At 39.1% G+C, this 20,066-nt stretch overlaps 1 protein-coding gene across 10 annotated transcripts in view; it reads left to right on the top strand.

The window, feature by feature from the left end:
• TNRC6B (trinucleotide repeat containing adaptor 6B) overlaps window positions 1–20,066 on the top strand; it is a 133,536-nt gene that overhangs the window by 79,282 nt on the left and 34,188 nt on the right. For 9 of the 10 annotated variants that reach the window (XM_083860352.1, XM_083860351.1, XM_083860349.1 and 6 more), the window contains 7 exons: window positions 2,094–2,115; window positions 3,585–3,929; window positions 8,785–11,112; window positions 11,710–11,868; window positions 14,707–14,885; window positions 16,097–16,171; window positions 17,526–17,571. In XM_083860352.1, coding sequence (XP_083716478.1) covers window positions 2,094–2,115; window positions 3,585–3,929; window positions 8,785–11,112; window positions 11,710–11,868; window positions 14,707–14,885; window positions 16,097–16,171; window positions 17,526–17,571 — 3,154 coding nt within the window. The remainder of the gene's footprint in view (window positions 1–2,093; window positions 2,116–3,584; window positions 3,930–8,784; window positions 11,113–11,709; window positions 11,869–14,706; window positions 14,886–16,096; window positions 16,172–17,525; window positions 17,572–20,066) is intronic. The other variant, XM_083860350.1, reaches the window with a different exon arrangement.

Consider the following 20,066-nt stretch of genomic DNA (forward strand, 5'->3'; position numbering starts at 1 on the left):
AATTGGTCCTTCGAATACAAGAGGTTTGCCAGGTTTTCTGCGTGGTCTCTCACCTAAGTTGTTCAGTACATATTCTGCCATGCTCTCAGGAAGGGCAAAGAGTAATTTAATCTCTTAGAGGCCAAACTTCACAGTAATAGTTGGAGATAGCTAACAATAACAAAACAGGCAGCCAAATGGACAAAACATAAAGATGTGTGTTCATTCTGAGTGAACTGTGGAGGTGTTCACCAAATAAGCAGCAATGATTTCAGGGTACCATTTTCAAACTTGAGTTGGTTTACCATGAAAGTTTTTCTGTCTGGTCAGCTGAAACTTAAAAGATAAAATTAAAAAAAAAAAAAAAAAAAAAAAAAAAAAAAAAAAAATCACTTGAAGAGAGATTATACAAGCAAGTTCACAGCTTAAATATATCTGTGGTTGGTATCCAGGGGCCTCTTTGATACTTTGTCGGTGGGCTGAGATTTATTCCACCTTCCCATTCACTGTATCTGCTCCCGCCCTGTCAGTGTTCATAGGTTGCCCACAGAGAGATGACAGCTGTAGATCTGAGACACTGTCACAGTTTTTCAGCTTTTGAATATTAGACAAAAACAATCACAAAACCAGATCATTTTGATGAGATGTTACAGGCAGAAGGTTTTTTGGTGGGGTTTTTTTTGGTCTAAAGTAATTTGTGTTTATCATGTAGAATTTTTCAAGGATTCAATAAAATGTTTTTTATCCAAGTTTACAAGTTACTAATTTACTAAATGTGTCTGCTGTTGACTATAGTAAACTTATCAGCATTACCAGATAGTATTAATTAATCTTTTCCCCCCACCTCCCCCACCCCCACCCCCCCCCCAGTAGTCAAGCATCAGGGTCAATTAAGTGCGTAACAGAATTTTTAACTGTTACAGAAGAAGTCAGCATTTGATGCATGCAGGATTTTTCATAAGTGGGGTTGAAAATTCATGTCTGGCTTGGTACAGACACAGTTTTGGTACAGGTACTTGAGACTTTGGGATAATGTATGTCTGTGAGCTTACAGTGCTTAAAATTTTGTATTTTAGTGAACGTTCCTCTTTGCATATTGCAGTTTTTATCTTTCCAAAGTAAATGATGCCATAGCAATTTATTGCAGTTTGTCTTTTTATTCTTTACCATACAAAGGAGTTCCGCTTTGGTTATTTTCAACAGTTTTGAAAAACTTTTACTTGTGCTTTCATTATTCTGTACTGTTGCTATGTGCTTTCCAGAAATATGGACTAGTTCAGCAATTTCCATTAAGAATAGGTGTCATAGAACCTTACACAGGACGATCTTTGGGGTTTTTTCATTATTGTGTAGTGGAACTCATGGATAGGTTCAAAAAGTGCTACAATACACATGATTCCAGAGAATACACCAGTGGTGTGTTTGTCTCTACTGTAGCTTGAAATCTGCTGTGCTGAAACAAAGGAGGATACAGCAAAACCCATACTGAGTATGTAGGCCAGTGTGAATGCTCATTTCAGTCATTGACTTCTTGTTGCATTCAGTAGATTTACTTTATAGGTGTTGCTGGTACTTTTTGTCAGTGTGGAAATTAATCCAGTAAGGTTTAGAATTCCTTCTCCTTGGAAGAGATGTTCTGGGAAAGGTGAAATGGGAAGGTGGCAGAGAGACAGACTGCTGTGGTTACTTCAGGCCCCAACAGTCTACTACTGTAAGGATACTCTCACAGAAGGCTTTCTTTAACTGAAATACTTCACCTTCAAAATCTGAGAGAACTGTAGTGCTATAGCACATGTTTATTTGTGGTTTGGAGGCCCATGTTTGGGATGAGGAGGAGGATTGAGTACTTAAAATAATGAGTGAAGTATGATTGTTTCTGCCAAGGGCTTCTGCATCAGGCAGAGTATTATTACAAGAGTTGTAGTACTGTCAGAAACCATGTGTGTATATATAATTAGGAATACTATTTAGACTTGTAGTTCATCAGTTGTTTTCATTCAACAACAAACACTGTTCTTGTGCTAATATATGAAGATTGTGATTTAGCACAACATTTTCAATGTTTGTTTTGTATTGCTTAAAACTCTATTTACATTCTTGCTCTTAATTTGCAGGTCACAGATCAAAAAACCAAAGGTAAGAATCTTTGATCCTAAGGAGTACTTTTGTCAACCTGAGCCAAGATTCAGATGCTTATCAAAACTGTTAGAAAAGGAGGGGACTTATGAGTAAAGATGAAATAGTGAGTATGAGTATTCAGAAGAAATAAGTTGAGGTGATTAAAATGGAGAAGCTACAACTATTCTGCAGATGTGTTGTCAGCATCTAAATACTTGAAGAAAGAATGAGGATTGTGGATGAGATAGGTTAGCTAAAATACTCAGTTCTCTGTTTTAGAACAGTTTTAGAAAATAACCAGGACTGAAACCTCCTTTATAAAGGGAATGAAAGGCGTCAAAAGTACTTCTTATAGTGAGGTACCAAAATGAATGAAAATTACTTGGGTTTGGAAACTTAAATTCAGGCACATAAAAGTCCAATAAAGACAAGACTGAGTGAGCATCTTGAAAGTTGAAATAAATAACTTGGCTGTTGTAACAAATCTTGGTTTGTATGTCGATTTTTGATAAATTTTGTGGGGAAATTGTCATTAGTGAAAAAAGAGACTAAAATAGTAACTTGATTTTATGGCTAACACCACTTTATTGGGGTTTGGGCAATGAAGCCTATCTAGAGAAATCAGAAAACCCTTATAAAAACCAAATGTGGATAATAATGCATTCATGTTGCCAAAGAGAGACCCGCTTGTGTTGATCTCACGTTTATAAAAGTTTTGCTGATTATGCTCAGTTTGTCTAGAGTATCTTAAGCAAATTTTGTGATGGTGTTAGTTCCTCAAGGATTTGTGGTTTTCTTCTCCAGTACATAATAGCCCTCAGGAGCAGCTTGTCTTTGCTTATAAGGGCACCTGGTGACCAGCAGGGAGACTTTAAGTGAGCCAGATGCAGTTGCTCTGTGTAGGATGTCTTTTGGGTGAGAGTCAGCTATTACTCCCTTGCTTGAGAGCAGCACAGAAAACTCAGATTTGTTAACTTCGAATCCAAAAGGAGGGACGTTATTTCCCATCTTTTTGTTTGTTTAGAAAGTGGCTGTGTAGTCTAGTAAGCATGTGAAAACTTGGTTCTGATTTCAGCTTTCCCATAAAGATCATCATCTTTAGGGGAAATCTGAAATCAGAACCCAAGTCCAAAAACCAGTTGAAGATCAGGAAGGGGGAGTTGGTTATATTTGACTGCTCATATTTTAAAATTACGCTCTGTCTAGGGTATATTCTTTGCCAGCTTTACAGTTGCAAAAAATTTTGGGCTTAGAGCAAAATTGGTGAATATAGTTTCATCCTAGACTGCAGCGTTGCACATGGAAGCAAAAGGTCTGCTGCTACTGCTTATTCCTGCTTCTTTACGTTGTTTTTCGCTGTTGAGAGGGTGGAAGCTGCACAGTATTTCAGAGATTAAATAACGAAAGCAAAGAGTCACAGTGAATTCTTGTAGCTAACACAGGTTTAAGTGGAAAAACTTCTGATTTTCACCCTTCCTGTTTTTCAGTGCCCGAAGTGACGAAACCAAGTTTAAGCCAACCAGTGGCTGCCAGCCCAATTGGCAACTCTCCATCGCCGCCAGTCAATGGTGGCAACAATGCCAAAAGGGTGGCAGTGCCGAACGGACAACCGCCAAGCGCCACCCGCTACATGCCTCGGGAGGTGCCGCCGCGATTCCGTTGCCAGCAGGACCACAAAGTGTTACTGAAACGTGGGCAGCCCCCTCCGCCATCTTGCATGCTCCTTGGGGGTGGAGCAGGGCCTCCCTCTCCTGCAGCAACAGGAGCAAACCCAAACAACGCACAGCCAGTGACAGGACCACTGCTGCAGAGTGACAGTGGGACTGCAACAGGCAAGTGATGATAATAAATAATATTAAATGAACATGATGGTACATGGCAGAAAAGGGATAGCTGAAATTGTACATTAGCCTGTTGGTATATAACAAAACTCAGGTTGCTTTTGGGGAGCTTCTAATCTTTCAGTGTACACGCTTCTGTTGGGAGCAGTGGATATAATTTTTACTACTAGATGGAACAAGGTGTTTAATTATTTTCAAGTATGTTTTGAGTGGTTTAAAATGGTTGCTGAAATGTTCTGCAGCAAGGTAAACACAAGGCATAAATAAACAGCATTTTGAGGTTGTCACTCAGTAGTTCCTAATGGCTCTTCAGGTTTCTTTAACATGAATTTCCCATCTTGTCACATTTTTGTATCATCTCTTAAAGCAGGCATGTAGATAGCAGGTCTGCAAAGGGCAAATGTCTGTCATGTCTTGTCTGGATGAAACAGAAAGATAACCTTTTGCTCATTTTTTTTTTGATTTTTGTTGGGGTTTTTTTGGGGGGGTAGGGGGAGGGAAGTAATCTTATTTTTTGTACTTAGATAAGCCCTTTTGTACAAGTGGTGACTGTTCTGTTTTTACTTTTCCATTCATTTTGTATTCCAGAAGATAAATTGATTTTAGAGTTGTTTGGTGAGCTTGGGGACGTTATAGCTGCTCCTGAATTTTTTAGACCCTTCATGAATTAGTAGTAGCTGCAATACTCCTCCTTTAATTATAATAGTAGAACAAACTAAATTCCACTCAAAATATCTGCCGTCTAAAGAAGGACTTACGTGGCCTGAAAAGTCAAGGACAGGTTCAATTCTAACAATAAGGATGTTTAAAAAAGAAATATTAAATACTTGAAAGTCAAAAAGAAGACAACAACAATACCAGTATGTCTGAGTTTTCTTTGAAAATCGTTCCGGATCAGTAGGATGGTGAATATTTTAGCATCATGGAAGTCAAACATTTTTTAGTTCTCTGTGGTTTGAAATTAAAAACAGAGGTGACTTTTACAGTACCAAGTGAGCTATGTGGGATGGCTGTCCTTATTAAATAGGATACTAGGAAAATTAATAATTCCATTTGTTTTGTGGTTTCTCTACTTGAATTCATTTGTAGCAAAGCCTGTTTGACAGAGTATTTATCTTGTCTTTGATAATTGCTGTTTAATAAAGGAAAAAGTGAATGTCAAACTACAATGGCAAATTTTTTAACTCATCAGTGTAAAAACAGATGTCTTAGAGATAACTTATTTTGATAAAACACCTGTAACAGTTTTAAGTTCGAAACTAGGCAGAAACTCTACATCATGTAGTGGTTTCACATTCACCTCTGTTTCTGTTTGCCAAGTTTAGTGTAGTGATTTAATGTCTTTCTGCTGTGAAATAGGATTAGGAGGAAGAGGCAAAGCAGGCTCAACTTAAAAGTAAACAGTTTTATTAACACATACATGAAGAAGAAGAAAATAAGAAAAGAAAAAAAAATTAAACCTTCAAAACACTCATCCTCCCTTCACAAACTGTTCACTTTCTTAAACAACATAAAGAGACAACCTGTGATTTTCAGTCAGTTTCACTATTTGAACATAGTCTTTCATCAGTTCTTTAGGACTCTCATAGAGTCACGGATCTCACTGACAACCTAGAACAGTTCTCTTGTGGGTTTTAACTGTGACAAAAACAGCTGCCCAGTAAAACCATGACCCCTCCCATCAGCAGTTTCCCAGGCTGCTTATGGGCCATGGACTCAAACACACTAGGGTGTTATCTTTTAAAGATTATCAATTCTAAAGGCAAAGGATTCTTCATCTCAGGAAACAGAGATGTCTTTCTTCTTCACTGGTGCAGAGGGCTTCTCATCTCTCTCTGTTCATGCATCTCATAAGATCAATACCACTTAGTCCATCACAAACACCTTTGCTCAAAATCTACACGCAAATTTGAACATCTCCCCAAATGCATATCTTTCCCATGATTTAAAGGATAATCTACATGTAGAGTTCATTTCCGTGGCTCAATGAGAGAACTTCAGCTTAAAGTAGCAATCTCCTCAAACGCTCCTCCCAAAGTCTTTTCTCTCTCTCTCTCTCCCCGATGACACCATGCTCTGTCTTCTTTATGTTCAATCACTTTGTCCTTCTTACTCGAAAGAAGGATTAAGCTTTGAAAGCCTGAATTTGCCAGGAAAGGGTTAAATCTGCCCAGACCTACCATGGTCATGTGATCTGTGCCCGGCAGGCAGGCTGTGAGGTCTCGGAAAGGCTGGGCTTTTCCCCACCCTCTCCTTTCCTCTCACCCCAGGGTGGGGTGGGAACCCTGCCTACCCCTCTGTGACAATTGTGGTGGGCTTGGCCCAACTGGGCCCATAGCTGTTATCAGGGAGCCCAATTAGTTGATGTTAAGCTGCAGCCTCTCCTCCACACAACCCCGCCTTGGCGATGGGGCCGATCAGCCCTCAGGCAGGCTGGGCCCCCCAGGACGGGCATGGCCAGCCAAGAGAACAGACTCGATGTTACCTGTTCAACTGGCCAGAAGGAAAAGGGTGTGGCCTGAACGCACTCAAGTTTTATATGGGTATTTTCCAAAGTCATGTTCAGTATTCTCAGTGGTCAAAGCATATGTCAATATCTAAAATTAGCTTCAGATAGGTCCCTGTCTTTTCCAAGACAATTCCAAGGTCCTAACAGGGCAGTATTCCATATTTCTCTTCAACTAAAAACCAAAATGTGTTAACTCATAATAACACCTGAAACAAAATGTGCCCTGAAGTCTATGATTCCTATGTAAAATCCTAGCACTGATATGCCTTCACAGCTGTTGTAGTATACTGACCAGGGAAGATTTGTGGTAGTGCAGCATTCTAAAAGTTTTCAAAAGCTTCTCATGAGCAGCATTTTTTTGTTGAGTATAGTATATGAGGACCATTTTGAAGTATTTTGAGAGGCTCCTTAAGTTGTATGTAATTATTTGACAATTAATATTTGTTTTTCTGAGGTTGAAATTTGTTATTACAAATTCTCATACTTTTACACTTCATTTAATGGTGCATTAACAACTAAGAGGTTCCTTACATGGCTGTATTAGCTAGTGGTTAGTTGCATTATCCTGATAGAAGTCAGGAGTGCCAGGAAAGATACAGGTCCTTGATACGTGCCTCATCCCATCTATTTTTCTGCACTATAACAAGTTAACTGGGCTGGAGAGCTGACTTGTATTAAAATTAAATCAGGTTGGCTTTTAAAGCTGATTTCAGTCTGGATGACTTTTACCCATTCACCTAACTTAATATCATTGAGAACATACATGCTAGCATGTGAGAGTAGGTGTGCCAGTGGAGTGGGAATGAGCAGGTGAGCAAGAAAGCGACCAGGGCTGTCTTAGGTGCTCCATCAAAGTGCTTATGGAAGTGCAGTGCTCTTATGTGCCTCATACATCATTTTTCCCACCTCAGATCTGACTGTTGGCAAACTGAACTTCAGTTTTGGCCCAGTTTGGTTGAGCCTATGTGCACTGATACTGTAGTTAAATTCATGCCACATGAAGGAAAACAAAAGTAAGTTTCCAGTGGAGACGATCATGAAGCTTACCTGCTTGCTCACATTCTTATATTTACCAGATGGTCATAGATGGTGTTGGTGAGGATTTAATATTAAAACTCAACACGTAATCCTTCTTCACATGGACCTTTTTCTACCAGGATTGAAATCCTTCTGGCAAAACTAGTATCCTGAAAGATGACATCAAGTATACTATTTTCTCATACCGGTGCAGGGGACTGAGATGATGGGTGTTCTATGTAACTTTTCCAATACCAATGGTAATTCAGGACATACAAGACAGTTCTGGACATAAAGGTTTAAATTCTAGTGGTGAAACCTTTCAGTAGTTACAATTTTTGCCACTGTCAAATACAGCAAAGGAAGACTGGTTTCATAAAACAGTCCATTAAATTGTGTCTTAGCATGCTATATGTGAGCAAGCACCCCTGTCTTAATACTTTCAGGATGTCTTCACAGAAATTAAATGTTCTGTTAAAGTCACTGATTTGAGGATTTTGTTCAGAGCTGCCTATGCATCATTCATTGGCTGACCCGTTTCTAAGTTCAAAACCTTGCACCCCTGTGGTCTTTCGAGCTTGTCTTTGTCTGTCCTCCTTAAGCTCTTCTCTCTTCCTGTGATCCATCTAATCAGAAAGTTTTTTAATTGGAAGGGAAAAAAGGAATTTCTCTGTGCTAAAAGGATAGTTACGATAGTTTACTCTGTGCTAAAAAAAATATCAGTGGAGTAATACTTGCTATTGTTCGGTTTGCTTTTGAGGTTAAAGGAACAGAATGTACTTGTGAACTGCTTGGTCTTTTGGATCTTGGTGGGTTGAAGGCAAACTACTGTTCATCAATATTCAAAGTTTACAAGAGAGTTCCAGCCTTGCTGTAAAGTCTGGGTCCTCATTGGTGGCAGTCAGTGAAGGGGGATCCAGGAAGCATTCATTGGATGTCCACTGTTTAAGCAAATGAACTGAAAGCCTCAGATAGGTATTGAGAGCTGATTTTATCTTCTATTGAAAGAATTAGCAACCAGAAATTGTGATCTTTATTTTGGAATATATAACATAGGAATTGAGACTGGGAGGGCAGTTACCCAGTTTTTTAAGTTGTTTGTGTTATTTTTAGGAAGCTGTCATATGAGCTGGTACTAGTAGTAACGATGTATATTCACTTACAAATACTGCTGCAGTTGTTACGATGGAGTTTATGCTCTGCAAAATAAGTGGGATAACTGATGTCAAAAATCTGATGTTCTGTGCTTGTAAATAATATGGATTACTAATGACCTTTTTGGGTGTTTGGGTTTTTGTTGTTTTGTTTTGTTTTTTTTAGATTCAGCAATTGGAGGTGCTGCTGCTTTAAATTATGCAAATTCCACTTGGAGTTCTGGAGCCTCCTCCAACAGCAGTACCAATGCCAACCCAACTCACATCTGGGACAAGGTGATTGTAGACGGGTCTGACATGGAAGAGTGGCCTTGTATTGCCAGCAAAGATGCTGAGTCTTCTTCCGAAAACACCACCGATAACAACAGTGCCTCAAACCCTGGCTTGGAGAAGAATGCTCTGCCAGGAAGCACCACTAGTAACAAAGGAAAAGGAAGCCAGTGTCAGTCTGGAAGTGTTGGAAACGAATGTAATCTTGGGGCCTGGAAATCTGATCCAAAGGCTAAATCTGTTCAATCTTCCAACCCTGCTGCCGAGAGTAACAATGGACTAAGTAATTGGAGGAACTTGAGCGGACAAGACAGAGTCAGTCCTGGTTCTGGCTTCAGCAACTTTAATCCAAACAGCAACCCATCGGCCTGGCCAGCACTGGTTCAAGAGGGCAATTCTAGGAAAGGAACTCTGGAATCTGATAGTGGTAGCTCCAATGCACAGATTAGCACAGTAGGTCAGACCTCTAGGGAACAGCAGTCAAAGATGGAAAATGCGGGTGTTAACTTTATCTCTGGCAGAGAACAGGCTCAAATTCTTAACACTGATGGACCAAAAAATGGAAACACTAACTCCTTGAACTTAAGTTCACCAAACCCTATGGAGAATAAGGGAATGCCCATTGAAATGGGCTTGGGGAACCCTTCCAGGAGCACTGACACCCCTTCTCAGAGCACTGGAGAAAGAAAGATGGGGAGTGTTGGATCTTGGGGTACAGCTAGGGGGTCTTCTGGAACTGACACAGTCTCTGGGCAGAGCAATTCTGGAAACCATGGGAACAATGGAAAGGATAGAGAGGACTCCTGGAAAGGAGCTTCTGTTCAAAAATCTAATCGGTCAAGAAGTGATTCTTGGGATAACAATAACCATTCTACGGGTGGTGGGTCTTGGAACTTTGGCCCTCAGCATGCAAATGAAAGCAAATGGGGTGAAGGGAACAAATTAACATCTGGGGTCTCTCAGGGAGAATGGAAACAGCTGTCTGGATCTGATGAACTGAAGATTGGAGAGTGGAGTGGTCCAAACCAACCAAATTCTAGCACTGGAGCATGGGACAATCAAAAAGGCCACCCTCTTCCTGAAAACCAAGGTAATTCCCAGGCTCCCTGTTGGGGAAGATCTTCCAGCTCTGCAGGAAGCGAGGTTGGAGGTCAAAGCACTGGAAGCAACCACAAAGCAGGAAGTAGTGACAGTCACAATTCTGGACGCCGATCTTACAGGCCTACACATCCTGATTGCCAGGCAGTCCTGCAGACTTTGCTGAGCAGGACTGACTTGGACCCTCGAGTGCTTTCAAACACTGGCTGGGGCCAGACTCAAATTAAGCAAGATACTGTGTGGGATATTGAAGAGATGCCACGGCCCGAGGGGAAGTCTGATAAAGGAACTGAGGGGTGGGAGAGCTCTGCCACACAGACAAAGAACTCAGGGGGCTGGGGTGATGTACCCAGCCAAAGCAATCAAAACAAGTCTGGATGGGGTGAGCTCTCAACCCCAACGGAGTGGAAGGACCCCAAAAATACTGGAGGATGGAATGACTATAAGAACTCCAGTTCTTCTAATTGGGGAGGAGGAAGACAAGAAGAAAAATCATCTTCCTCTTGGAATGACAGCTCTAGTAAGGATCAGGGGTGGGGTGGACGGCAAGCTAATCAAGGATGGTCTTCTGGAAAGAATGGCTGGGGAGAGGAAGTTGACCAAATGAAAAACAGTAACTGGGAGAGTGCAGGAAACAAGCCAGTGTCTGGTTGGGGTGAAGGTGGGCAAAATGAGATTGGAACTTGGGGTAATGGTGCAAATACAAGCTCTGCTTCAAAGGGTGGATGGGACGATTGTAAAAGAACTTCAACATGGAACGAGACGGGTCGACAGCCCAACTCCTGGAACAAGCAGCAGCAACAGCACCAGCAGCAACAGCAGGAGTCTTCTGGTTCCTGGGGTCCACCGCCCCAAACTCCGAGTAATGGGCGGCCTCCAAACCCAAACTGGAACACCGGACCACAGCCAGCTGCCCCCAAAGAGGAGGAGCCTAGTGGCTGGGAAGAACCTTCTCCACAGTCAATCAGTCGAAAAATGGATATTGATGATGGCACTTCGGCATGGGGAGATCCTAGCAGTTATAACTACAAGAATGTGAATCTGTGGGACAAGAACTCACAAGGAGGACAGGCCCCACGGGAGCAGAGCCTGCCTACTCCAATGACTAGCAAATCGCAAGCATCAGGTACTAGTCTTGTTCCTTTCTTCAGCAAGCTCCTATAACTTGAGATGACTGTTAACACTTGAAATTGAGTATGTCTGTGACAGTGTTTTAGTCTAGTTGTCTTTGCTGTATGATAAAGAGTACTTGGAAAAATATTTTCTTCTTTGGAATAAGGACAAGAAAAAGTTACATAGCCTGGAAATGTATTAAGAAATTATTATGTGATCCTTTCCTCTGACTCAAAGACACTTTAAAGAATGCTCTCTTGGTTTAATATTACTGCAAATATGTACTTTATTCAGTATATAAAACTCCCCGAGTTAAATGTTGTAATTAGTCACAAAAGTTCACAGATAGGAGGACAGTATTAGGTGCGGGGTTCGTGTTTAACCTGGGAGAATAGTATTACTCATTATAGTATTCTTTTCACCCCTGGAGGTCAGTGCCCACTCTAAATTGGTTGTGAATGATTGTCAATTCTGTTGCACCCACGCTACTGAGATCCTAAAGTTCTCAACAAGAAGAATGACGCAGTAGATAAATGACGTGGTGCTGTACTGCAGTAAACAGTTCATTGTCTAAATTGTCTGTAATGAAACCTCTTTCTCCTTTGTACAGTCTGGAGCAAAAGCACTCCACCTGCTCCAGATAATGGTACGTCCGCCTGGGGTGAGCCAAATGAAACCAGTCCCGGGTGGGGTGAAGTAGATGATACAGGAGCATCAACTACAGGCTGGGGGAATGCACCTTCCAACGCCCCGAATGCCATGAAATCTAGTGAGTATAGGCCAAATACCAGTTTCTTTGCAATTGCCTTGGAGATTCTTTGTGTTTGGCCTTTTGACATAGGTCACCTGTGGAGGAATTGTTATCTGAGGCCCAAAAGCAGTGTTGAATGTTTTTATAGGATTTTGATGGATAATTATTAAGTATCTGTAAATGACTAAAACTTTGTCTTTTAAGGTAGTAAAAAAAGTCCTAACTAAGCAATTAAATGAGCAGCTCTGATTCTAGAAGTGCTGAAACACTGTAAGGAAATGTGTATTTTTCTCTTTTTCTCTGGCTGCCTGCTTTTTACGTGATAAGTCACTTTTTCTGATCATAGCAGGATAAGGCATGCACAGTACTAACAAATTTCACTGTGGAGGCCATGGTTATCTATGCTTTGATAATGCAACTTGGCTTTGAATGGATTTTTTTAGTTGTACCTCTTAAGAACTGCACTTTGTAGTAAAACCTAAGCGCGTACCACAGTGTCCTTCATGAATGAAATGTTGAAATATTTTGAAAATTTACTTCAAAGTTAAAATTTTGCTATATTAAGAGCTTTTGTGGATATTATTCTTGATGACGTAAGTTGTTTGTATAATTTTTATTTCCCTCTTTTTAAGGAAAAGACAACAAACAAAAGCAATGTTTTTGCCAAAGTCAGTAACATTTGGATGTGAAGTTTCCTGTAGGAATTACTGATGATACACAAGTGTTACTGAACTTAACTTGATGATGGCCACTGTAAGACTGTTTGCAGCCCAGAAGTTGCTTTTGCAGCATATAATTGTTTGAAATGAAGTGCTGTGTAAATAGTTTGCCTTTGGGTCATTGACCCTTCTTCCCACCCCAATTAAATAATTTGGCCATTTCTGAAACAAAAAAAAAGCTTTGTTTCCTTAGTGTTATTATTGTGGCAGGCTTTTGTGGATGACAGGCTTCCCATGCCTGCCACCACTGACTTGGCACTTTGAGGGTGCTAAGCTGATTTTAGATGGATTATTTTATGTATAAGACACCTAAATATGGCCAAAATAAGCACTTCTAAAATTGATCCATAGAAAATTCTGTTGATTTGTTAATCCTTAATACAGTCTCTTAAGACTATCCATGGTCACTCACTGTAACTGGTCTGTATGTGTGCCCATACCACCTGTATGTGCTGTTCTATATATAAGGCTGTCCCCAGGTCTAGAGCAAAATCCAGGGACAATCATCTAGCCATGACTGGGAAAGGGAAAAAATTAGTTTGGAGCCAACGAAGAAAGCATAGATTAGTGTCCACCTGTTGAAAAATGTAGATTTATGTAGTTCTGCCAGCGTTGCATAAGAATATTCTGGCAGAAAGAGAAGAATAAATTCAGTTTTCTGTAATTTTTTTTTTAATTTTTAAAATTTCATTTGTGTTCTATAGCTGTGTTCTATATCTCCTTATTCAACAAATGCAAAAAATTAAGCCAGTGTCATACAGAAAAGTCATCTTTACATCACTGTCCAGATTCATGTTCAAGAGTCCGAGTGAGTTGTGACTGCAGAAAAATAATCTATAGTCATATAGTTAAAATCAGTATCATAGCATGTAAATATATAATATAAATAAATTAAAACTGCAAGGGCTACCCAGTATAATATTTCCAGATTGTGTTCTTGACTCTGCAGTCATAATACTTAAGTGTAGCCTTTTCTGTGTAAGTAGCACAATTAAGGGGTCAAGAGGTAGATTTTTTTGCACTTCGACCAGTATGTTTCATAAACAGCCCTCAGTTTTAGTACCCAGTTAAACAGACTTTAAAAAGCTGTTTCCTGTGAAGTATTGAGGGTTTGTTTATGATGCATTTTAAGGCATCTTTTAAACCACCATAAAATGCTGCTGTATTTATTTTCATTATGATCAGGGTAGAGATCCCCATGGTAGACTAATTGCAATTCCTGACTTTTTTTATATTCAGAATTTCTGCTATGTATGTTGGTGTCCTTATTCCTGATTTCTACATTCAAACCCCTGAAAATTAAAAAATTACTTATTACAAAGGAGATAGTGATGATGGTGGAAGTCTTTTTTAAAGTAGATAAATACTAAATTAACAAATAAGGGAATAAATGTGCAGAATGAATAGTTACAGCAGAAAGAACAGTTGTATAGTGGATAAGATGAGGACTTGGGCTCCTGGTGGCTTGTCAGTAAAGGTTAGAATTCAAAGTTGTGTGACAGTGCTAGAGAGTAAGAGCAAGAAAAGAAACCAACAAGGAAAGTCTGAACTGATAGAGTGAAGGGGTTGTAGCTTTCTGATGTACTTAAACAGCTGTGCTAGTCTCTTTAGTAATGTTGTTAGGAATAGAATTTATAGTAGAGGGGTTGTTTGGTGGTTTTGCTGCATTAAACTACTTTTTGTGTTGTTTGTACCAGAGGACGTCAGGTCCTTGCCTTTGGATTCTACTTAGTTGTTGTTCCTGCAAGCTGTTTGTTTCTGTAATTTTGTGGAAAAGTGTAGGGCAAGGGGAATATTAAGTGTGCTTTGAAGATTTTCATTTGCACTCAAAAATAATACATTGTCTTTTAAATGCAGCTATATCTGTATAAGAGGTCCCTATTGCTATTGTATCTTTAAAGTTTGACATTTCTTTAAAATAGTTGCAAAATATGACATGCAAAAATGCCACCAAATCTCTTGGGTTTTGGGGTTCGTGCACAAGTTTTTACAGCTGTTAGAGCGAAGACGCATTTTTGAAATTTTTTCTTTGTTAGTTCCTTTGGGATTCTCATGATTTCAGCTAATGCTGCAGTGTCACATCACCAGCTGCATCGTATTGTAGACAGCTTTTGAGCTTTTTTTTCTTTTTTTGAAGGTTCTAAATCTATGCAAGATGGCTGGGGAGAGAGTGATGGGCCAGTGACAGGAACACGTCATTCCAGCTGGGAAGAGGAGGAGGAGGGAGGAGTCTGGAACACAGCAGGCTCTCAGGGAAGCAGTTCCTCCCACAACTCAACAAGCTGGGGGCAAGGAGGAAAGAAAACACAAATGAAGGTAAAATGCTTGGGTAATCATTACTACTGTGTTGTCTGAAAACAGTCTGAATGATACATTAGAGCATTATGTAGTTACTTTATTAAGAAGGTTTTGCAGAGTTACAAAAAGGTGCCCCTTAAACTAGTGTAAAAAATGGGAGGTTTTGAGATTTACTTTAATAAATTACACCTGTTATGACTAATAAATCTTACAGTAGGTGTCAAATTCTTTCCGTTTGTAAGCTGCACAGCCGTTACGAAATGAAAGTAAGTATCCCAAGGCTATTTCTCTTCTCTTGCTGACACATCTTTTTGTTAGGCTATTGCTGTTGTTCTTGCATTGCCTGCTTAAGTTTGGATGCCACAGTCACTTTGGCACAGGAACTTCTTATACCTAACAACTGTTGCATTTATGTCTGACTTGTGGTTGTTGTTGTTGACATTTGGCCTCAGACAAGAGCAGGAGCTTGTCTGTGGTCCTGAGTAAATTTCTTTCTAAGGTTTGTTTGCATTGAAGGTCTTTAGTACAGTAACACTTTTTACTGTATTAATATTAGAAGGACTGTGCTGTGTCTGCTTCTCATGAAGGACGTAGGGCAGAATCAAAAGGCAAGGCAGTGCGATTTCCTGAGATGTGGCGATACTGTTGTGATGTGGCAGGGAGTTCTACAATTCCTATTTTGCAGAAATTATTCTCAGGGAGTTTTTCCTCAGTTAAAGCTTTTTTACTTTAACCATCAAAACAACTAAAATTTTTTTTCACTGTTAAACTGGGGTAGTGTTGGTTTTGATGGTCTGTAAATTACAGTAAGGCCAAAGAGACATCCCAGTCAGCATAGTGCCTGTGCAAGAGACACCACGCTAAAGGGAAGAAAGGCAAAGATGAAATTTGCCTCTGTATGCACTGAATTGAAGGATGTATTAAAGTGTTACAGAGGCAAAACAAATAATGTTCACAAAGCTTTCCAGATTGCAGAATGAAACTGAAGGTGTGATAAATGTTCTACATGACTACATTCAACCAGTTTAGAATACCTAACAGTGAGCAATTGTACAAGACACAATATTTGATAAATGTTTCCAAACCTGTAAATACCTCAAGTAATTTTTTCAGGAGGTTAATTTCTCTGATACCAGAGTTTTCATTTTAAACATGCACCTCTCAAGGATTAAAGAGAATTTAAGGAATCAAGAAGTTTCCTAAAAATATTTTGTCTCTTTTTTTTTCAGTGTGCATTAAAAGGAGGAAATAGTGATTCGTGGATGAACCCTTTATCCAAACAGTTTTCAAATATGGGCTTGCTAGTAAGTAAAACTTTTTAAAAGGAAGTCCAACTTTGTGAAAAAACTGTAAGCTTTAAATAAGTCAAAAGATCAACTGCATCTGCTATGCTGGGATGTTGATTATGATACCTGAAACTAGCTGGCTCAGAATGGCTTCTCAGAAAAAACCCAAATCTACTTTGATTCCTAAAGTTACTTTATGATAGCTCCTGCTCTGAGGTTGCATTTACCTTGCAAGTAATGGATTTTGGAGGGGGATATGTGTTTCCTTATTTTGTTTATTTGGTTTTGGGGAGGGGGGATTGTTGCTTTTTGGGGTGAGGTGTTTTTTTGTTGTTTTAGTTTTGAGTTTGGGTTTTTTTAGATTTTATTTTCATAACATGCTGTTTAAAGCACTTGAGATAGAGGCTCCTGCCTATGGTGTCAGACATCTGTGATAAATCCAAGGTATTCATTCTGAATCTCAGCCACCTATTAGGAAAGGTTATTTACAGCTCTGTGTCTGTCTCGGCTGAATTTACATTTGAAGTACAGTCTTCTTAGAACAAAAAGGGCTCATTATGAATCCGTAAATAAAGATTGTTTGATAAAGTGAATAAATAAATATCACATCATCGAGAAAAGGACAGAGCTGTAGGGAATTATATATTTTTTTATTTTATTATATATATAAAATTATATATTTTAAAATATTTTGTTTAAAAATAATTATATATAATTTTTAGGAACTTCTGACAAGCTAATTTGTAAAATATTTTGCAGAATATTGTGCCAGTTGTCATCCTGTGAAGCAGGAATACTATGTAATGCTAGCTAGCAGAAGATAACAATATAGAATTTGTGTGAGAAATCCAGGGCTGCATAAGCTGTCACTGACATGCTTAGGATTAATTTACAATGTCTTTTGGCTCCCAAGCTCCAATTCAGTTTGCTAGACAGTACATGCTTCTGAAAGCTATAGGAACATCCTATCCCAGCCTGCCAACTGAAGAATCCCATGGCAGCACATTTCAAGATTTGGTGGCATGACTGGTCATGAGAATGAGCTATCATTTTGCCCACTATTTTCAGTGTTTTGTCACTCAACCACTGGCACACAAGGCCAGAGCTTCATTTATGGAGTGGCTCTGTGTCCATCGTTCTTCATCGTTGCATTCATGTGTCTGGTTTCATATGGGTAAACTTGCCATGCACAGCATTAGAGGTTTGAGGCAAGGTGTGTCCAAGGTGATATCAGAATCCCTTCTGTTCAGTTTTAGTTAAAAGTAAAACTTGCATTAGCACAAGCATGTTCTTCCTGCATTCCACCTTTCTGAAATATTTCTCAGCATTGAATAGAAATCAGAACTGAATTGTGCCTTTTTTTTCCCCCCAGAGTCAAACTGACGACATTCCAGGCAGTAAGATGGACTTGTCTGTAGGTGCGTATATTTTAATTTCAGTGCATTTGAAATGTGAGATCACATGCAGTATTTTTATAAGGATGGCAAGCTGTACTCTGGAAGGGTTTGATCTTTGTTTTAGCATTCCTCATAATGTAAAGGTAGAGTAAAAAGCATCCTCTGTCTTGTCTATAAGCTTTGACTCTGGTGTGCAAGATTGGGATGTATACCTGTGCATAGCAGAGCTATAACTTGGGGCAGAGATATCTTTTAAGTTTGTATTCATTATTACTGTTGTAAGTAAGTGAAAATCTTTTACATTTGGTAGAGAAGTACTATTTACTGTTTATGCCAGTAGGACATCCCGTTTACTGCAGCTTCCTGGAGGTGATCTAAGGGGCGAAAAAATATCTTGTCATTGATTTCTTCAGTTGCATAACTCAGGCTATTACAAATTACTTTTCAGTAGAACTAGATTTTATGTTCTGGGTAGCTTCACCACAATTGCTACACAGGTTAAGCATCATGGGTTGTGTGGTATCAAACATAGAGCTGTGGCAGTCAAGGCTTACTTGCATCTAGTACCAGCTGTGGATTTGGTATCCTAATGCAATCCAGACAGATGCAGTGTCTCTCAGCTTAGAATCCGTTGCATTCTTCAAGTTCTGTCACACTTCATAGAGGATTCAGTTGTTCCCAAATTTGTTGTCTTTCCCAAAATTGCCGTCTTCCTCTGAAGTACTTAAGGATCTCAGTAAGAGATGATAAAAATGTTTGTTTGTATTGTACAACATAGTTTTGTGAAAGGTAACAATTTTTTGATCTCTCTAGTTAGGCCTCTTGCATCCTCTCTAGAATTCAGGCTCTGATTCTATCATGCTTCTCTAAAGAATGTCTAGATGGAGATCAGTCATCTTCATGGGTGTTCAGTTCTCACCTCCTGTCAAATACTGCTGGTAAAAAACCAGATCTAAACATAAATAAAAGAAGAGATTGGTAGCCTGGATTATGTTGATTATAGCTCTCTTAGTTCTTTTTTCCAAATTAAGGATCCTTTGGAACTTTCAAGGACTCTAAGGCCATGAGAGCTTCTGAGGAGGAGGTGACTGCTGCTCAGAATATCCTGTGAAAGGGTGCAGAAAGGCTGCATCTTTTACCTTTATATGTTGCACTTCTGTAAGCTTAGTGTGCCCATTAATGGTGGCATCCCTTGATCTTAGAGCCATTTATTATGGCTTGTATTCTGTTTCAAAGACTGAGAATGTAACAGATGTTCATAGGCTGTTCTGTTACTTCTGTATATAGCAGTTTTGCTCTTGTTGCTTATGGCATTTTTTTGTGGAAAGCTATAAGCTGTTTTGCACAGCTCAGGTCTACTTCTAAATTTTAAAAGTTGGACTTATTTATGAGGTAGTCTTGTTCTTCAGCTGGTTTTCACTCAAGATTACAACATACCATGTTTTTCTGACAGATAACTGCCAGCATGATGTTTTCCTGGTTTTTGGATAAGTGCACAGAGTTACATGTGCTTGGAGACCACATATGTCAAAGAAAACTTTGGCTTTGGTGTTCTTGGAACAGCTTGGCTCTGATCATCCTACATTGTCAGTAATTCTTACTACATTGGTCTCAGTCTCCATGTTTGAAGAGTGTGTTCCCTTTATTTCAAGTTCTAAAGTAATACTTTTATTTACTGACCAAGATAGAAAAGAGATGGATCAATAACATATCTAAGGCAGATGTACTTCTTTTCTTCTTCTGTCAAATCTCTTCGATGGATAGCTTGTATACTTTGAAAATAGGATAAAACTTCTATTTTCCTTGTTGAAATATGTCCTGTTCTGTAAGTTCTGAGATATGAAGTTTGCTACAGTAAAGTAGCTTGTCAGAACCACTTAATATTTTGTATTTTCTTTTTCCCTGTTTGACAGTTACCTTTGTCTATTTTTTAATATATTAGTTAAAACTTCTGTAGATCAGAGAATTCTCAAATCACCTGTTAATACTGAGAAATTAATTTAAAATTTCCATTGACTCAAATGTAATTCGTGCAGCTGGCTATTGTAAATATGTTACAAAGCTGTAACTTATGTAGCATTCATATGAAACACCTCAATATGTAAGTGCATATGGTTTCTCAGTAGACTTGGATGATGTAAATTTATGGTAAAGGTATAAATTCAGTATCTTTAAAATGTTTTGTGGTCAAGCAGAAAATGTTTCAAATGGTTTTCTCCATTTGGGTTACCCCACTGGATTTATCTATTTTCACTGTGTTGAGTCAGTGTCTTGTTGGCAAATGTTTTAGGTAACTTTGCTCAGCAGCAGTTTGTCTCCTACTTCCCAGTGCAGGATCATATTACATAATTTTGAATGGAATTCAGATTTCTTTTCCTTCTTTTTCTTTAAGCTCTGTGCGTGTGGTAGGGGAGATGTACTTAGTAGAAGGCTTTTCCCACACTAGGGAGTGAATGTCATCTTTTAAGTTCTTGTTTGATTTTGTTCTTCTCAACTCTTGAAAGTGGGAAAAATCT

Source organism: Zosterops lateralis, assembly GCF_965231275.1.
Source record: "Zosterops lateralis genome assembly, chromosome: 4".
In the NCBI taxonomy this organism is placed as follows: domain Eukaryota; kingdom Metazoa; phylum Chordata; class Aves; order Passeriformes; family Zosteropidae; genus Zosterops; species Zosterops lateralis.